Source organism: Protopterus annectens, chromosome 7.part0 (genome assembly GCF_019279795.1).
Source record: "Protopterus annectens isolate FY-2018-M chromosome 7.part0, PAN1.0, whole genome shotgun sequence".
Taxonomy (NCBI): Eukaryota; Metazoa; Chordata; order Ceratodontiformes; family Protopteridae; genus Protopterus; species Protopterus annectens.
The window spans coordinates 1997691879-1997710094 of NC_056739.1; the positions used below are offsets into that span (position 1 = coordinate 1997691879).

At 42.5% G+C, this 18216-nt stretch overlaps 1 protein-coding gene across 1 annotated transcript in view; it reads right to left on the minus strand.

The window, feature by feature from the left end:
* Positions 1-18216, minus strand: part of COPG1 (COPI coat complex subunit gamma 1) — a 1279491-nt gene that overhangs the window by 950549 nt on the left and 310726 nt on the right. Inside the window, exon 6 of the mRNA XM_044078421.1 lies at positions 9140-9215. Within this exon, the coding sequence (XP_043934356.1) occupies positions 9140-9215 (76 nt within the window). The remainder of the gene's footprint in view (positions 1-9139; positions 9216-18216) is intronic.

Below are 18216 nucleotides of genomic sequence, written 5' to 3' on the forward strand. Positions count from 1 at the left end.
TGTACTCTATAATGGGTCTAATGAGTGATGAGTAGAGGGGAACAATGACCTCTTTTTTTCTGGATGAAAAACCTTTTGTGATGAGGTGTGCCACGTAGGAGGATTTCCTGACTACTGTGGCAATGTGATTATCAAAGGAGAGACTACTGTCCACCTGTGCCCCAAGGTCTCATCACATTTCCGGTGTTAAGTATACTACTGCCTATGTTGTAGTTCATGGGTACAGAGTTTTTACCAAAGGGGATGACAATGCACTTTTTGGCATTGAGCTTGAGGCCATGGCTTTGACACCAGGCATCTGTCTCAGTGAGGCCCTTTTGTAGGATGTCCACATCGTTAGGAGTTTCGATTATGGCTCCTAGTTTTCAGTCATCTGCAAACTTCATTAGCCAAAGACCTTCTGTGTTAGCTTATACTTCAGAGAAGTAGATACCAAACAGGAGAGGACCCAGGACTGAACCCTGTGGTACTCCACTTGTCACTGATCTGAAGTCGGATTTGGAGTCTGCTACTTTCACAGTGTGGGTTCTGTCAGTGAGCCAGTTGGCAACCCATCTTGTGACATAGGGATTTAAACCTAGTTTAGTGAGTTTATCTATAATTCCAGAGTGGGGGATGGTATTGAAAGCCTTGGCGAGATCTAGATAGGCTGGGTGGACCACCTTACCCTGGTCTACGGCTTTGGTGACTGCTTCAAAGAAGTCTATCAGGTTTAGGAGACATGATCTGCCTTTTACAAACCCGAACTGGGTGGGATCCAGAGTTTGGAGATTACCAATGTCTTTGTTTATAAGTTCCATGATGATACGTTCCATGGCCTTGCAGACCAGGCTCGTCAGGCTAATGGAGCGGTAGTTCCCGGGGTCCGTGGTGGCTCCCCCCTTGTGGAGTGGGATAACTGTTGCTGTGCGCCATTCAGCAGGCACAAAACCTGAGGTGAGGCTATGATTGAACATGGTACTTAGGTGGGGTGCCAATTTGTTCTGTAGTTCGTGTAGAATGTAGCCTGGGATGTTGTCTGGTCCCACGGATGCTGTATTCTTGGCTTTGGAGTGTGTGGTTTTTACCTGTGCAGCCGTGATTACAGAAACTTTGCATTCTTCCGGTATAGAGATGGGCTCTTTAGGGGGTGAGAGGGGGGTAAAGTTAGCACTGAACCTATCTGCCATGATGTTGGCAATAACAGTTGGGTCTGTATATTTAGTGCCATTGTGCTGTAACTCAGAGCAGATCTCAGTGTTGCCATTGAGATTCTTGACATAGCTATAGAATGCTTAGTGGTTGTCTTTAGAATCAGTGACAATTTTGTTTTCGTAACTAGCTTTGGAGAATTGGTAATGACTGGCACCTAGCCGGAAGCATAGAAATCTCCTGGACCATCTGTCCATTTTTATATGACAGTACACGTCCTGAAGATCTATGGAGCACATCCAATTGTCCTGACCCAGAAAGGGGAGAATGGACTGCAGTGTTACCATCCGGAACTTTTCTTTTTGTACAGATTTGTTTAACTTGCTGAGATCCAGAATTGGTCTCCAGTCCCCTGTCTTTTTGGGCACTAAAAAGAATCTTGAGTAAGTTCCAGATCCTACTTGGTCTGCAAGGACTTCCTGGATGGCTCTTTTTTCTAGCAGTCTTGAAACTTCTGTGACTGCCTTAGACTGGGTGGAACATCTGGGATGGATTTTTTTGAAACAAAAGGGGGTTGATGAAAGGGAATCTTGTAACCTCCAGATATAATGGCTAGTACCCATTTGTCTTTTGTAATATTTTGCCAGGCAGTTGGGTATAATCAAAGCCTTCCCCCGACTACCTCCAGAGTTGAGCAGTCGGGCATCCCTTCAGGGATGTTGATAGGGTTTGGAAGAGAATGTATCTCTGTCACCCTGATTTTGAAGACCCCTCTCTACCACGAGGGCGGCGTCTGCCATTGTTATTATTTCCTCCTCTGTCCCTGGGGGAAAATTCACCACGTGCATCAGGCAATCATCCTTGGAATTTTTGAAACCACATCTTTCCACCCATCTGACCTTTTGGGTATGGTCTGGTAGGAGTGGAAAAACAGACTCAGACGTCAGAGAGCATCTTGCCTTCCTGCTGGCACCTGGTAAGCGCATCTTTCATCTGAGGCCCAAAGAGAGAGGAGCCATCAAAGGGGGTGTTGGTGAAGGACGCTCTGAAACATTCTGCAAACTGACACAGCCGCAACCAAGAATGTCTCCTAAGAGCCACTCCTGTTCCTGCAGCTTAACTCACTCCATCGGCTGCGTATGAAATGAGCATCATAGAGGAGTTGACTATTGAATTAAGAGTCGCCAGCTGGGTAGCTACCTTGGCTGAAGCTCCCTCAGCTGTGGGATCTTGCAGGGTATCGCCAAGCTCTTTTAGGAGATCCCTCTGAAGCCTAGTAAAATGGCAAAGATAGTTCAGGGACCTAAGGGAGAAGGTCGCTGCTGAGAACATTCGCTTCCCATATCTGTCCATCATACGAGAGTCTTTATTCGGTGGATGGACAGATGAGGAAGTTTCAGTTAACTCTCTCTTTGTGGCTGCTGCTACCACCATGGCATCAACTGGGACACCTTTAGTCAAAAATTGTTTGTCCTGGGGAGCTGTGATAAATGTATTGGGTCTCCTCGGGACAGGTTCCATGGAATCTGGAGCTGACCAAGCCTTTCGAGACACTACAGACATGAGTGGATCAAAAGGCAGAGACACCCAGGAGGTGGAAGGTCGGGAACCAAATGCATCCAGGTATACAGTCTTGTCCTCGGAGGGGGCTAGGGAAGTCCAGCTACGCCTCTGCCTGAGAATCTCAAGGATGTCCGAAAAGGAAACATCATCAGTGGGGGACCTTGGGGACCCCTCTGATTCATCCAGGTCTGTATCTGAGGTGACAGACTCAGGGGTGTCTTGGTGCTTCCTCTTGCACTTTTTCTTCCAGAAAGCCTCCTCAGAATGCTCTGGGGAGGTTTCGAAACAAGAGGGTTCACCTAATGGGGTGTCCTGGGGCATAGGTTCCCTACTCTTTGGGGCTGGAGAAGGAGCAGAGGTTGTCTCAGGCACCGAGGGGGACGGAGCCGATGGAACAGATAGTGGGGCCGTCTGTGGGGATAGCACTCTCTGCATGACCTCAAAGGCGTCACGGTCTCGACACAAGGAGGGCTCCAGCTCCGAAGAAACAGGAATCCTAATCTGCGCTGAGGGCGACTGCTCAGAGGTCAATGTGGGAGCCGAGCTCAACTGAGCCGAAGTTCTGAGAGGGAGAGCAGGGTTGGACAAGGGTCCGATGCCACTTCCTTCCTCGTAGCTAACAAGAGAGCTTCAGCGCCTGGATATCTCGATGGGAGGAAGAACTGAGGTAATCGGAGCCAATGTCAGAGCCGAAGAGGATGTCATCGGAGCTGAAGGAACCAGTATCCATGGAATTAGGCTCCGAACTAAGCATAGTCTGAGGAGGAATCAAAATCGAAGCGGATGGAGCTGAAGCCTGCTGAGGTGGGCTCGAAAGCATTTTAGGAAGGGCCTGTGACTTCAGCAACCTACTGACTACTCTTTCCACATCCTGATCTGATAACCTCGAGGATCGAGAGGAGTGGGAAGATGAGTGATGATTGGTCTTGCTTTGAAGTAAGGGTGATTGTGGCACCAAGCGAATCGGTTCCAATGAAGGAGACCTAGCTTGTTTGTAGCTCCGAAGTAACAGTTGGAGCAGACGGAGGAGTAGTTTTTTTGGTGCCAGAGGGCACCGACACACTTGGTTTGTCAAGCTCACAGGTCGGTTCCGAACATGGAGCTGACAGCTTGACTGGTTTCGAAGGTTTCACTGGCTGAGATGCTTTAGCCGGAGAATCCTGTTTTAACAATCCACGGAGGATAAGCTTGTTTTTCCACTCCTGCAGGACCCTTGGACTAAAGGCATGGCAAATAGAACAAGAGTCCTGCAGAGCCCCCAAGCAGTAAACATAACTAGTGTGCCCATCTGTCACAGACATCTTCTGACAGCATGAGTCACACTTTTTAAAACCTGAGGTTTTAACTTCCTTAGACATTTTACCAAAAAGACACACTACAATAGTAAACTAAAAATTATATTAATAAAGACCATAAAGGAGAGCCTCTAACTTAAACGGCTGTCCTTAAGGGGGGGGGGCTCTCTAACTTAAATGAGTTCAGGGAATAACAGAAGGCCTAGCGGCGAAGGGGCGATGGCCAACACAGCAGAAAAAACACCACAAGGACGAGATAAGGGGTTTACAATAAAATAAACTTACATACAAACTACTATAAGAGAGAAAATATATATCACATTTTTAAGCAAATTACTTGAATTTAATAGAGAAAAAAAGTTATACTAAGCCTGAGCCAGTATTGATGCAACCTCGCAGCTAAAGCGGCAAACAAGATCTGGGTAGCTGACGCTGGGCATTCTGGGATAAGGGGCAGCCTCAAGCCAGTAAACAGCTCTCGAGCTATAGTAAGTGGCCGAGTCAGAGCAGAGGATCAGCTCTAAACCCATCCAGCAAGAACGAAGGATAACCGAGTATTTTGACCGCTGCATCTTGTTCAAAATAGTTCCTAAGCGTCTCAGGTTTTTCAAAACGCCGAATGGAGTTGATCAGGATGATCCATTTTTTGAGGAACTAACTACTTTTTTCAACAATGCTGGTTTGGATTTTCTGAAGTTGTTGGTCCAGCACAACAATAAACTTATTGACCAACTAAAAGTGGATTTGGAAGAACTGGACAACACCATTAAGGAGAAAGTAAGGGGCCAAAATGGTCACTTCAAAGTCTATCAGTTGGTCTTAGAAGTGGTTGATAAATATGAATATTTAATAGTGCAGAGAAAGCTTAATAAATATGAATATTTAATAGTGCAGAGAAAGCTTAGAAAAACTGACTGACATCAAAGCTTACAACAGTGGTCAAGCATTCTCTGCTCATCTTTCTACTAAACAGCCCTTAATTTCAACAGACGTTTTAATAAGACTTACAGTTCTGCTGTTAAAAGCAGCAATGTTCCTTTAAGTTCTGATTATAAAGGAACCATCACAGAAGCCAAAGCATCAGAGACTATGCGTCATAAAGGAGGTGGTGCCAATGAGGTTGCTGTTTCGCGAACACCCGGGACATCTACTATGAACTGTTCTAGTATTAGTTCTGGTAACAACAAAGAAAGGACTAATTCAAAAAAACGGGAGAGGTTTGACCAAAGCTCCAGGATTCAAGCAGGGTCAAGGAGGGAGTCGTTTATGGAAACAATGACTGTTTTGGACTTTAATGTGAGTTTAGACAGTAAAATTTATAACTTGACTGATTTTGAGTTGTCTGACTCTCAAAAGTGCTTATTGGGGTTGGGTTTAAACTTTCTCCCCAGCAAACAAGAGAATTTAGCTAACACTTTGTTAGAATTGAAATTATACACCAGAAAACTGAGTTTGTCATACATAATGAAAGATGTTGGTTTAGGACCAGTTTCCTTAGTTAAAAAGCCTTCTACTTTTAATCCTTCTTTACATAGTACTTTAAAAGTTTTTGAGACTTTCTGTATGAAAGATATACGAATGCTGTTGAACAACAAACCTGTTTGTCAGTATTATAATTTGAATACAGAAGATAACCGGCATGATTTGAGGATTATGAAGGCCGACAGGAGGGGTGGGTTGGTAGTGATGTCTACAGAGGATTACAACAAAGCAAAGGAAGTTATTTTAAGTAAAGTAGATGAATACTGCAAAGTTAATTACAACTCCATTGAGAGTAGTTACAGGTTTAAGTATGCACTGTATGACTACTTCACGAATGGTGATCCGACAGCTGAGGTGAATGATTTTCTTATGGTAGATTATCCAAGAGTAGGTGTACTCTTTGGAATACCTAAGATTCACAAAAGCCTCACTAACCCCCCTTTTTGGCCTACTGTTTCTTTCTCTGGAAGTGTTACTGACAGCATTTCTTTATACTTGGACAAGTTGTTGAACCATTTGGTTCAAAAGTTATCTTCATACATCAGGGATTCATGGTCATTTATAAACCAAGTGAGGTTGTTCAGTTTTGAGTGATAAAGGTGTTAAGATTAGGGAAAACAGCAATGATTTTTTTCATGTTAACAGTTGATGTAGTGTCATTATATACTGCTATACCGCAGCAGGAGGGAGTAGAATTTGTGTCTAATTTTTTACACAAAACACACTACTTGGTTGGACACAAGTGTTGACATTTGTACTTTTTTGTTAGAACTCCTGTTAGAGGACAATTATTTTATGTTTAACAGAAAATACTATAAGCAGCTTTGAGGGGTAGCAATGGGTGCTACACTTGCTCCAGCTTTTGCCGGTCTAGTAACGGGCTGGTGGGAGAGGAAGATATTACCTACTTTGAACCTTGCTAATGAGATTTTATTTTATTGCAGATTTATTGATGATTTATTTTTTATTATAAAGGGACCTGTCGAATTCTACAGTACCTTTTTGGAACAACTTAATGCAAGTAGTAATTTATTGAAATTTACTTTGAGTGACTATGGTCACAGAGTTAATTATCTGGATGTGACGTTGAGCTGGAGCACCCTTGATAAGAATTTTTCCAGCAGTATACACAGGAAAAATACATATGTCAATAATTATTTACATTACCAGAGTAACCATCCTAGGTTAATGAAACACACTATCCCTAAAGGACAGTACATTACAGCCTCACGTATGACAAGTATTGATGCTGGTTTCCTTCGAGAAATTGAGTTCATCACAGAGTTGTTCGTAGGATGTTATTACAGAATATTGCTTTAGAAATTTACAACAGGAGGGCGATAGATTTTCCACCTATTTTAGTTTATGGATTCCAGGAGAAAAATGTCGGTACAGATACTGGAGATGCTTCCAAAGTTTCTAGGTATGTTATTGGTATGTTTTGCTGATACTGACGCCATTAAATCTGTGGTAAAGGACAATTGGAAAATTATTACTGGTAGCAGTGAGTTGCAACTAGTTTTGGGGAATGTTCCTAATTTTGTATATAAGAAGGTTATCTCTATTAAGAGTTTACTGGAGAAGAATGATAACAAAATGTCTCTCCTTCACTCGGATAGACCCAAGGGTATGTAAAAAATGCTTTAGCTGCAGTGTTTGCAGATATATTCACTAGGGACATTATGTTAGTTTGTCACATTTGAGTCATACTATTTCTGTATCAGAGAGATTTAATTGTAACACTACCAATGTGATATATATTGATCTATGTTCTGGATGTTCAGCCTTCTATATTGGCATGACCACCAGACAACTAAATAAGCGAATAAAGGAACACTGTTATGCTATTAGAAGTAAGGATGAAAATAATGCCCTATACAGACATTTGGTTTGTTGTGATTTGTTTAAGAAATTTTCTTTTTCTATTGTTGAACACAAAGACGAGAGGTGGCAACATGAAAAACTCGGTAGAAAGGAGAGACACTCTGTGGCAATTAAGGTTAGGAGCAGACAGCCCTCCTGGGCTCAATGACACTGTCAAGATAAAATGTTTTTTATCAGAGAGGAAAATAGTCATATAAAGGTGGAATCGGGACCCCCACTTAGACTGTTTTTTAGCTTAATTTGTTTTAGTTTTCTTTTAAGAGTTATACTTTATTTAATTGCTTTATTGAATTGATGTAATTAAAGTATGTGTGAAGGGTGTATATATATATATATATATGTATATATATATATATATATATATATATATATATATATATATATATATATCTATACACACACATGGAAGTTTTACTAAAGTTTGTATTTCTGAAGAAGTCTGACTGACAAAAGCGTGGATTAAACTGTTTTATGCTCATTTTTGAGTCTGTTCTCTGTTGCCTTCAGTGTTTTTTGGTTTAAGTTTGTTACAGGGCCATATACAGTTGGATTAAGTTTGTTTCACGACTATATATAGCCTAGACAAGCAATTTAAACAGAAATAACAAAAAGACTTGCTTCAGCACACTGCACAAAATTTCTAGCAGGTGAATTGAATTACAAAAAGGCACATGATTCTACACTGCATAAAAATAAAAATTCTAACACTGATTAAGACTGAGGCTTACAGTGGCAAGGCATTACACAGTGTATCAAATATATTACATGTCTAATAAGAGTATCTATGCTAGGCAGAGGTTGATTGTGATTTGAGGGAAAGAGATAAGGTGCAGGTACAGTTCCAGTTGGAAGATGAAATCTTTTATTGAGGTTTCAAGTGTCAGGATTTTTTCTAGTTCTAATAGTCAAAGATAAAGCATTCCAGGCCTTGGCTACAGAGCAAGAGTACAGAAGCTGTCCAGAAGAAGTTTGTGAACCAGCAAAAGGTGCTAATTTTCGGATTTGAGAGCCCTATTTGGTTGGTAGGAACTGAAAATAAGGCTAAGGGCAGGGCAGTCTGATGGTTTAAAGATTATTTTGTAGACTATAGTCAGTTGTAGGTAGGAGAAGTAGTGAGGCAGGTCAAGCCAGTTGAGACAGTGAAGAGCAGTACAGTGGTGGGTAAAATGTTTGGTAATAGAGGCAAATTTAGCAACTTTGTTGTAACAAGTTTCTAGTTTCGCTTTTAGGGAGGATGAGAGATTAGTAAGTAGAAGTGCACCATAGAGTAGGGAAGGTGGTAGGTAAATGGAAATGAGGACTTGTTCAGTGGAGGGATTAAGGACGTTATCGTGCCTATATAGGATTCCAAGCTTTTGGTGGGTCTTGCTGATGCTGTGGTGTGTGTGTATAACGAACTTCATGTGTTCGTCTATAAACACTCCTAGCAGCTTTGTCCGAGTACATCTATAACCTCTGTGGGCTCCTGTGCCCTAATAAAGAACAAGTAGAATGAATATCAAATTCATTTTTTAGGCTCACAATAATTTCAGAGCTTCTCTTCAAATTCTGCTATTTTACCTTTCTCTTCTTCAAGGAAAGTGAAAGAATGAAAAGGTTTTAACTCATTAACGTCTGCCACCATGCAATTAATGAAGACTTGCACTCCTGACCACTGGCAGTCTGGACCACTCCCTAGAGCTCAGAATTAAAAAAAAAAAAAGAACATGGGAATTTTTTTACCACTGAACATTTTTGAAGATACTGAAAGCATGCATCTTTGCCAAAATACAAGCAAAACTTACATCAGTGATCTTGCAGAGGGCCCTGACAGCAGGTCCACGATAATTATCATCTTTGCCAGTCATATCTTTTGTCAGGCTGCAAATACAAAAAAAAAATAATAATATATGGATTCTGTCATTAGTGCAGTAATATGAAAAATTACAAAGCCAGTGTACATTTGATGTCAAAGAAAATTTCAACGACTGCAAAACATCAACAACTTTTAGCCAGGAAGTGAAAGAACCATGTGACATTGAGAACTTATCAGGCAGCTGGGGCACGGGTAACATGGATGCCCAAGCCAGACATTTCAAAAGTATCCTATTCTGGAGGTACATACCCAGTTCTCAAGCTTGATTTACCCCTTCACATGATGTACCTATTTCTGGATGAATACCCCATTTTTAAGACTCGATTTATCCCTTAATGGAATTTTCTAAACTCTTTCCATCACAAATGATTATGAAGCTGTTTAGTACACAGGGAAGCAGGCACGCAGACAACATGACCAATTAGCAACAATAATTTAAAAAAAGAGGACCAAAATGTTTAATCACCCCTTTTTCAGGAGCAAAAATAAATTACTTCATGAGGCAGATTTTTTTTGCAGTATCATTTTAAAAGTATACAGATTTTACATTGTAAGCTAGATAATATATTTTATCACACTCATTTTTCATTTTTTTAAACTTGTGTTTCTGAGTACCATCCCATAATCCTTCTGTAAGCGAGTAGAGTTATGTGCTATTCAATATTCAAATGTTATGCTACTAGAGTATCCATTTTTTGTTGTTTTTTTATGGCTTGATTTGCATACCATTCAAGAGTCGTGCTCCATATTTTCATTGTCTGCAGGTTAAGCTGTACGGCAAAAGTAGCACCATGAAAACTGCTCAAACTGCATGGCTTGCTTCAAGAAAGTACAGTTGCGCAAGTCTTACTTACCTGTAATAGTAGATGTTTGTAGACCACACTGTCTTACTGGCATTCAAATAGTAGTACCCTGCTACCATTCTCTGGCAGACTGCTAAAGCTCAGTCTCCCTCCCACTGCTCATCTGTGGCTGTGATGTACCAATCACCTGGCAGTGCAGGGACTGCTTTACAAACCCAAAGACATGACCCTTTCAGTTTCCTGAGGTCCAGCAGGAACAGAAGATGGAAACACTAACTTTTCAAACACCTACTGTTCAAAACTAAACAACATTAAAGGCTGTGGAACAGAACTCAACAGCAACCCAAACACCAAACTATGTGCATCCAAAAAAGGGGGATGGTGGGTGGGTACTGCCAGTAAGGCAGAGTGTTCTATGGACACCTACTGTTACAGATAAGTAGGACTTGCTCAACTGTACTGTGTTCAAAAAGCACTGCCTTACTGGCATTTGGGTAGATTCCCAAAGCTTACCCAATCTGAAAGAAGGAAAGATAAGTGTTCAGGAGCCCCTGGTGAATGGTCTTAGCGAAGCCTGCTCTGGATCTAGAAAAGCATCTAGCTTGTATAAAGTACAGTTTTGTACCTACCATAAATGTAGATGTTCGAGTGTTCACACTGCTGCAGTCATTACACTTGGGTTATCCTGCCGTCAGGCGGTCCCGCAGTCGGCCAGAGTTCCATAGTCTTGGTCCGGCGTCGGCTGCAGTCGCTTCTTCCCTGACGTCAGTGCGCCAGGGGTATACAAGATGCATCCAACGCCATTTTCTTCACTTTTTCTTGCCCCAGATGTCAGGTGCCCCCAAGTAGGTAGGCAATACATATTGCTAATAAAAAATATACATATAAAATAAAAACAATACCTTCAGTTACAAGCAAATACACCACAAAGGTTGTATAGGATAGGATAGAAAGGTATAGATAAGTCCAGCTAGTTCAGAGGGAATGGAGGGAGGGTAACCTGGACTGCAGCAGTGTGAACACTCGAACATCTATATTTATGGTAGATACAAAACTGTACTATGTTCATCGTGTTACACTGCTGCAGTCATTACACTTGGGTAGAATCCCAAAGCTAAGGTTGGATGGCTGGTCTATAAAAAGTTAGGATTGGCTATGAGGCCCTGCAGAACTGCAGTGGCAAATCCTGCTCTGGATTTAGAGTAAAGAGGCAAGTGGTAATGCTTTGTAAATGTGTGCACTGAACTCCAAGTTGCAGCCTCCAAAATTTCCTTGGTAGGTACTCCTCTGAGAAAGGCTGTTGAACTGGCTGTTGCCCTGGTGGAACGTGGCCTAATGTTATTAGGGACTGATTTTCCATGCTGTGTGTAGCAGTAACTAATACAGTGTCATATCCATTTGGATATAGTCTGCTTTGAGATAACCTTGCCCTGTGATCCTGCAGCATATGCTACAAACAGTTGCTCAGTTTTCCTGAAAGCTTTTGTTTTGTCCAAGTAGAAGCATAGCTGCCTGTGTATGTCCAAAGAGTGCAGATGTTTCTCCCCTTTATTCTGGGGGTTTGGATAAAAAGTTGGCAAATGGATGGTTTGGTTAAGAGCCACATTAGATACCACCTTTGGCATAAAGGTAGGGTTTGTCCCTAAAGAAACCATGTCATGATGAAAAATTATAAAAGGTTCCACAGCCATTAATGCCTGTAGCTCTGAGACTCTCTGTGCTGAAGTTACTGCCAGGAGCAGAGCTGTTTTCCATGATAAAAATTTTAGATCGGCTGTATTGGCTGGCTCAAAAGGTGGCAGGGTCAGTTTTTCCAAAACAAAATTGAGGTCCCAAGTTGGTGTTGGTGCTCTCCGGGGCGGTCTTATGTTTTTAGCCCCTCTGAGGTACTGCTTTAGCAAGGGATGAGAGAATAAAGGAGGATCCGTGTTGTAATGTGCTGAAATGGCAGAGGCGTGGATCTTAATTGATGAGAAGGATAGGCCTTTGTCCAGCATCTCAGTTAAGTATTGTAAAATCTGAGGAATGTTTGGGACAACGGGGTCAAGGCTTTGAGCCTGGTTCCAGGCGCAGAATCTCTTCCATTTTTCTGAGTAAGCTTTCCTGGTGCTAGGCCTCCTGGCCTCCAAAATGACATCCATAACAGCTTTAGAGAGAGGTGTTGCCTGTTTGACTAATGAATCTGCCATGCAGCCAGGTTTAGGGTTTTGAGCTGACCGTGCAGGATCTGATTGTTTTGTTGAGCCAGAAGGTGTGGAATTTGAGGCAAAATCCATGGTGGGCGTTGAGCTAAGTTCTTTAAGATTGGGAGCCAGTGCTGGCGTGGCCAGCCTGGAGCAATCAGGATCATCTGTGGTTTTTCTTGTCTGGCTTTTAGGAGTACCTTTGAAAGGAGATGCAGTGGTGGGAAGGCATAAACTTTTAAGCTTTTCCAGCTGAACGAGAGAGCATCCACTTTCCATGCTTGTGTGTGATAAGTCCTTGTGCAGAATTTTTGTAGTTGGCAATTCAGTGGGTAGGCAAAAGGATCTATGTCTGGGCATCCGCATTTTTGCATTACCATGCTGAAGATTTGTGGATTCAATTTCCATTCGTGAGGATCCATGATATTTCTGCTTAGATCGTCTGCCAGAGTATTTTTCTTTCCTGGAAGGAATTGTGCTTGCAGATGAACTTGATACGTTAGAGCTGTGTTCCACAAGGTCATGGCTTGCCTGCATAGGGGGTAAGAATGAGTGCCCCCTTGCTTGTTTATGTACCACATTACTGTGGTGTTGTGTGTCTTTAATAATAATTGTCCTGGATACAGAAGGCCCTTGAAAGCTGTTAGGGCATTTTGAACAGCCAACATCTCTTTTTGATTGATGTGAAGATGCATCTGGTCTGTGGTCCACTTGCCCTGAATGCATTTTCCTGCCATGTGTGCTCCCCAGGCGTAATCCGAAGCATCTGTTGTTAGAGTCTGCCTGGTTGTGGGTAGAGTAAAAGGCTGACCCTTGTTTAGGTGACATGCCTGTGCCCACCATTGAAACTCCTGTTGTAGGCAGGGTATCATTGGTATTACTGCTTCTAAACTGTGAGATTGTTGAGTCCAAACACTTTTTAGGTACCATTGTAATTTCCTCATATGCAGTCTGGCATGTGGTATTAGTAGTATGCAGGATGCCATGAATCCCAGGGCCTGCAGAATTTTTCTTGCAGGGAGATGGGACTTCTTTGCCAGCAATTGAAAATATTGAGTTAACTGAATTTGTTTGTCTGGCGTGAGATAAGCCATCTGGGTCGTTGTATTTAAGCTGGCACCCAGGAATATAATCTGTTGTGAGGGCACTAGTTTTGATTTCTTTTCATTTACTGTGTACCCTAGAGAAATTAGCAACCTTTTTACAAATGCCAGATGCTGTATAAGAATGTCCTTTGTCTCTGCTTGAATGAGGCAGTCGTCCAGGTATGGATACATTTGAATTCCTTTTTGTCTGCAAAATACAATTACTGGTGCCAGGCACTTTGTAAAGACCCTGGGTGCAGTAGATAAGCCAAAGGGCAGTGCAGAGAATTGGTAGTGCATTGTACCTTGCTTTGAATCGGAGGTATCTTCTGCAATTTTGTCTGTTAGGGACATGCAGGTATGCCTCTTTGAGGTCCAGAGTAACAAGCCAAGAATTCTTGCCCAGCATGGGTAGAAGCTGCTGTAATATCAACATTTTGAATTTCGGAATATCCAGTTAAGTATTTAGCAGAATTGAAAGTTAGGCCTTGTCCTTTCTGGGGACCAGGAAGAGTCTTGAGTAAAATCCTTGTCCTTGTTCCTGTTGTGGTACTTTTTGAATAGCTCTCATGTCCATGAGGGCTGAAATTTGTTTTTGTGCCTCTGCCCATTGATTCTGTGGCAGGTCTGGCATTCCTTTTAGCCTTGGTAAAGTATGAAAGTGGAACCTGTAACCTTGGGACACAATATTCAGAACCCATTTGTCTTGGGTGATTGTTTGCCAGTTTTGAGAAAAAAGTGCTAGTTTTCCCCCTAAGGGGGCTGCCAAAAGGGAAGTGCTTGGTGTATGAAGGGGGAAGTCATTGGGACTGTTTCCTGTAAGGTTGAGACTTGTCCTCACCTCCTTTTGGGGTTGAGGTGCCCCACTGTCATTGTCAGAGCCTTGGGGTTGAGATCTGCCTCTTGGACGTCTGTATCTGCCTCTCTGTGGCCTGTCTGACACTGGAAAGGACCAACTATTTGTTGGCCAATTTCTGCTGAATCAAGGTGGCTGTACCTGTAAGAAATCCTTGACTGTTTGCATAGATTTAGCTTTATTTTCCATTTTCTTTAACACCTCTTCTGCCTTAACACCAAACAAGGTATCATGCTGTAAAGGAGCATCCAATAATTTTGCCTTAACATGATCAGGTAAACTCTGTTCTTTTAACCAAGCATGTCTTCAAATCACAGAACCTGTAACTGCGGCTCTACAAGAGGCCTCTAAAGAACAAAAACCACATTGCAGAGTATGTTTTCCCACCTGTTCAACTGCATGCAATAAATCCTGCATTTCTTTACAGTCAGGAGTTTCTGGGCTTGCAAGCATTTTCTGTTTTAACTGAGCCATTAAATATTGTTAGTACTTAAGCATGTGAAACTGACAATTTAAAGCCCTTACTGCTAAAGTTGCAGAAGTGTAAACTTTCTTCCCCCATCTATCCAAAGCACTGGAATCTCTGTCAGAGGGTACTGGATTTTTTGCAATGGAAGCCTTAACCTTTTTGGACCCTGGGAAATAATTTCTGGATCAGCAGAGGGGTTTTTATAAAGAAACTTGTGAGAGTCGGGGACTCTATAATACCTATCTGGCTTGGTTGGTGCAGGGGGCAAAGAATCAGGAGATAAGCTGGATTCGGAAAACACATAATCCACAATATCAAGCACAGGCGGAATAGCCAGGGGTCTGTGCTGAGGCAATAAAAGGAAATCCCTGAGCCTTTTCTTGGATTCTGAATAATCCTGACTTTCCCAATGGAAATGCTCCCTCATGGTATGTAAAGTTTTCCCCAAAAGAATAATCCTCAGGAGGGGAGGCTGAAGGGATAGATTCTTCAGCATAAGAGTCCTCATAGGGGGGTAGAGAGTATCCCTGGTCTGAAGAGGAATCAGAGGAAATGGAAACCTGATCAGAGGAATCATAGTCTGTATCCTGCCTAGGCCTTTTCTCAGGAGGGGGATGGGAACCCCTGATTAGAGTAATGAAGTCTTCGGCCATTTTAAACATCTGTTTCTTAGGCATGGAGGACTGCCCAAGAGAATGCTGTATTTGCTTCTTTGTCTTTAATGGTACTTTTGTCTTGGCTGTTGCTTTAATGGTAAGTTGTGAAGGTCTGAAAACACCCTCAGAAGTTGATGCCTGCTCAGCAGCTCCGGCCCCATCTGAGGGATTAGTTTCCGTAGGCCCAATACCTTGAGTTTCCAGAGGCCTAGTTGTCTCCACGTGGGAGTCGGAGGCGGCCTGTGGCTCCGAGGTAGCGGGTGTCAGGGGCTGCGAAAGCACCTCACTGAGAACCGGCGACTGGTCTAAAAGAGGTTTCGTCATCGGTTTTGGACCTTGGATGCCTGTCTTTATCCTTGTCTTTGTGTTTTTTCGGAATTGCGGTCGTCGGTTGATCCGACGGCATAATATAATTGAACCTTCAGCCAAAGTAGTGCAAAGCAAAATCAAAACGTCTTTTTATAGTGCGTTTGTTAAATCTAGTACAAAACCGACAACTAGTGACGTCGTGATCAGGGCCTAGGCATGGAATACAGTAAGAGTGGAAGCCCTTATGAGGTATTTGCTTCCCACAATAAATACAATTATTAACTTTTTCTGACATCGGTCTGAGGCAAGAAAAAAGTTCCCCCAACGGGGTACTTAGCTTTATTGAAGACTACGGATCTGAAATTTGACTTCGAAAATCTCATGAGTCGGTTGACCTGCACTTGCGAACTGCTTCAGCTTTGGGCACCACGGGGCAAGAAAGACTGAAACAAATGGCGTCGGATGCATCTTATATACCCCTGGTGCACTGACGTCTGGGAAGAAGCGACAGCAACCGACGCCGGACCAAGACTTTGGAACTCTGGCCGACTGTGGGACAGCCTGTCGGCAGGATAACCCAAGTGTAATGACTGCAGCAGTGTAACACGATGAACATCAGGACGACCCTCCCAAATTGAAGAAAAAGACGAGATGAAAACTGGTCAGAGAGGCTGCCAAGAGACATACAGCAACACTGAAGGAGCTGCAGGAATTTCTGGCAAGTACTGGTTGTGTACTACATGTGACAACAATCTCCCGTTTTCTCCATATATCTGGGCTATGGCATAGGGTCACAAGATGGAAGCCTTTTCTTACACAGAAAAACATCCAGGCCCGGCTAAAATTTGCAAAACAATACATCAAGTCTCCTAAAAGCAAGTGGGAAAATGTGTTCTGGTCTGATGAGACAAAGGTTGAACATTTTGCCCACAATTCCAGAAGGTGCATTTGGCTCAAAAACAACACTTTGCATCTCCAAAAGAAAACCATCCCCCATGGTGAAGCATGGTGGTGGCAGTATTATGCTTTGGGGTTGCTTTTCTTCAGCTGGCACTGGAGCTTTAGTCAAGGTGGATGGAATTATGAACAGTTCCAAATACCAGTCACTTTTGGCCCAAAACTTTCAGGCAACTGCTAGAAAGCTGAAGATGAAGAGAAGACCTAAATACAATAGAAAATCTGTGGGGTGACCTGAAGAGTGCTGTGCACAAGAGATGCCCTTGCAATCTGACAGATTTGGAGTGCTTTCGCAAGGAAAAGTGGGCAAATATTGCCAAGTCATGATTTGCCATGCTGATAAGACTCCTATCCAAGAAGGCTGAATGCTGTAATTAAATCAAAAGGTGCTTCAACAAAGTATTAGTTTAAGGGTGTGCACACTTATGCAACCAGCTTATTGTACATTTTTTATTTTTTTTATATTTTCCCCTAACAGATTTGTTTTCAATTGAATTGTACAGGTTATAGGTCACATTAAAAGTGGGAAAAGTTTTGAAATGACTTATTGTGGTCTCATTTTTTCATATCACAAAAACCTGGCATTTTAACAGGGGTGTGTACACTTTTTATATCCACTGTGTCTGCTGTGACCCTATCTGAACCTGCGGCTTTCCATGGCTTCATTTTCCTGAGTGCTCTTCCATGGTGGGCTACTTTTCTTCTCTCATTATAGGTCATTTCTGGAGCAGTACTTTTTCTCTGCAGTTTACTTCTTTCAGAAGCTGCGGGAAATACTCTTTCCATCTGCCTTTGATGTCCCGTGGACTAGTGAGCAGGTTGATGCTGGCTTTGTTTTATAAAGGATATGTGACTGCCTTTATCTTTCTATGTCTTTGTTTGCCTTGCAACCTGATATTGTTTTTTTCAGCCACCTGAAAAGTCCCTTTCCAGAAGGTGTTACAGTGCCTGCAATGCCCTTTTCTTAGATACTGCAACTCCTTTCTTAGCTTCTTTGTTAGGCAAGCAGTAATCCAATGATGTTTTCGATCTCCCACTTTTTCCTTCTTTGTTTTGCAGACTTCCTGAACCGATGAATTCCACTGCCCAATTTCCTTAAGTAAAGTATTAACATAACTGGCTTGGCCACATATCAGTTCATGACTTCTCACACATGCTGGTTTGAGGTGCTGCCATTGTTCTTCAACTACACCTATTTCCTCCTCTACTTGGTTGAACCCTGAGTATATCACATCCTTTAACTGTTGTAACTTCTCTGCAGTCAAGTTCCAGGTCTAACAACTGGTCTCTGTTGACCTTAGACCCCCCCTGTCAAGATTGCCTGCATCTTAGTGTGGCAACCTGGGGTTTATGCTGTGGGCTTTGAAATCATTGATTATACCCCTGTACGCTTTCCTTACTAGGGGAAGTCTACCAGAGTTGGATATTGGCCACTCTTGAATGTGAACTTGTCATTGGCTCGCTTTCTGAAATGTGTTGGCTACTGTAATGCCATTTGCCAGAGTTCTCGAATGGCAACTTCCTTAATCCTGATGGCCCACCTATGTGGAGCCAGGCAGTCCTCTTCCCCTGTTTTGTCTGTCCCAATATGTACATTCAAGTCAGCCATTATCAACACCAATTCATGTTGTCCAGCTGTCTATAGTAGGTCCTGCAACTGCTGTCTGAATGAACTCCTTTCATCAGTA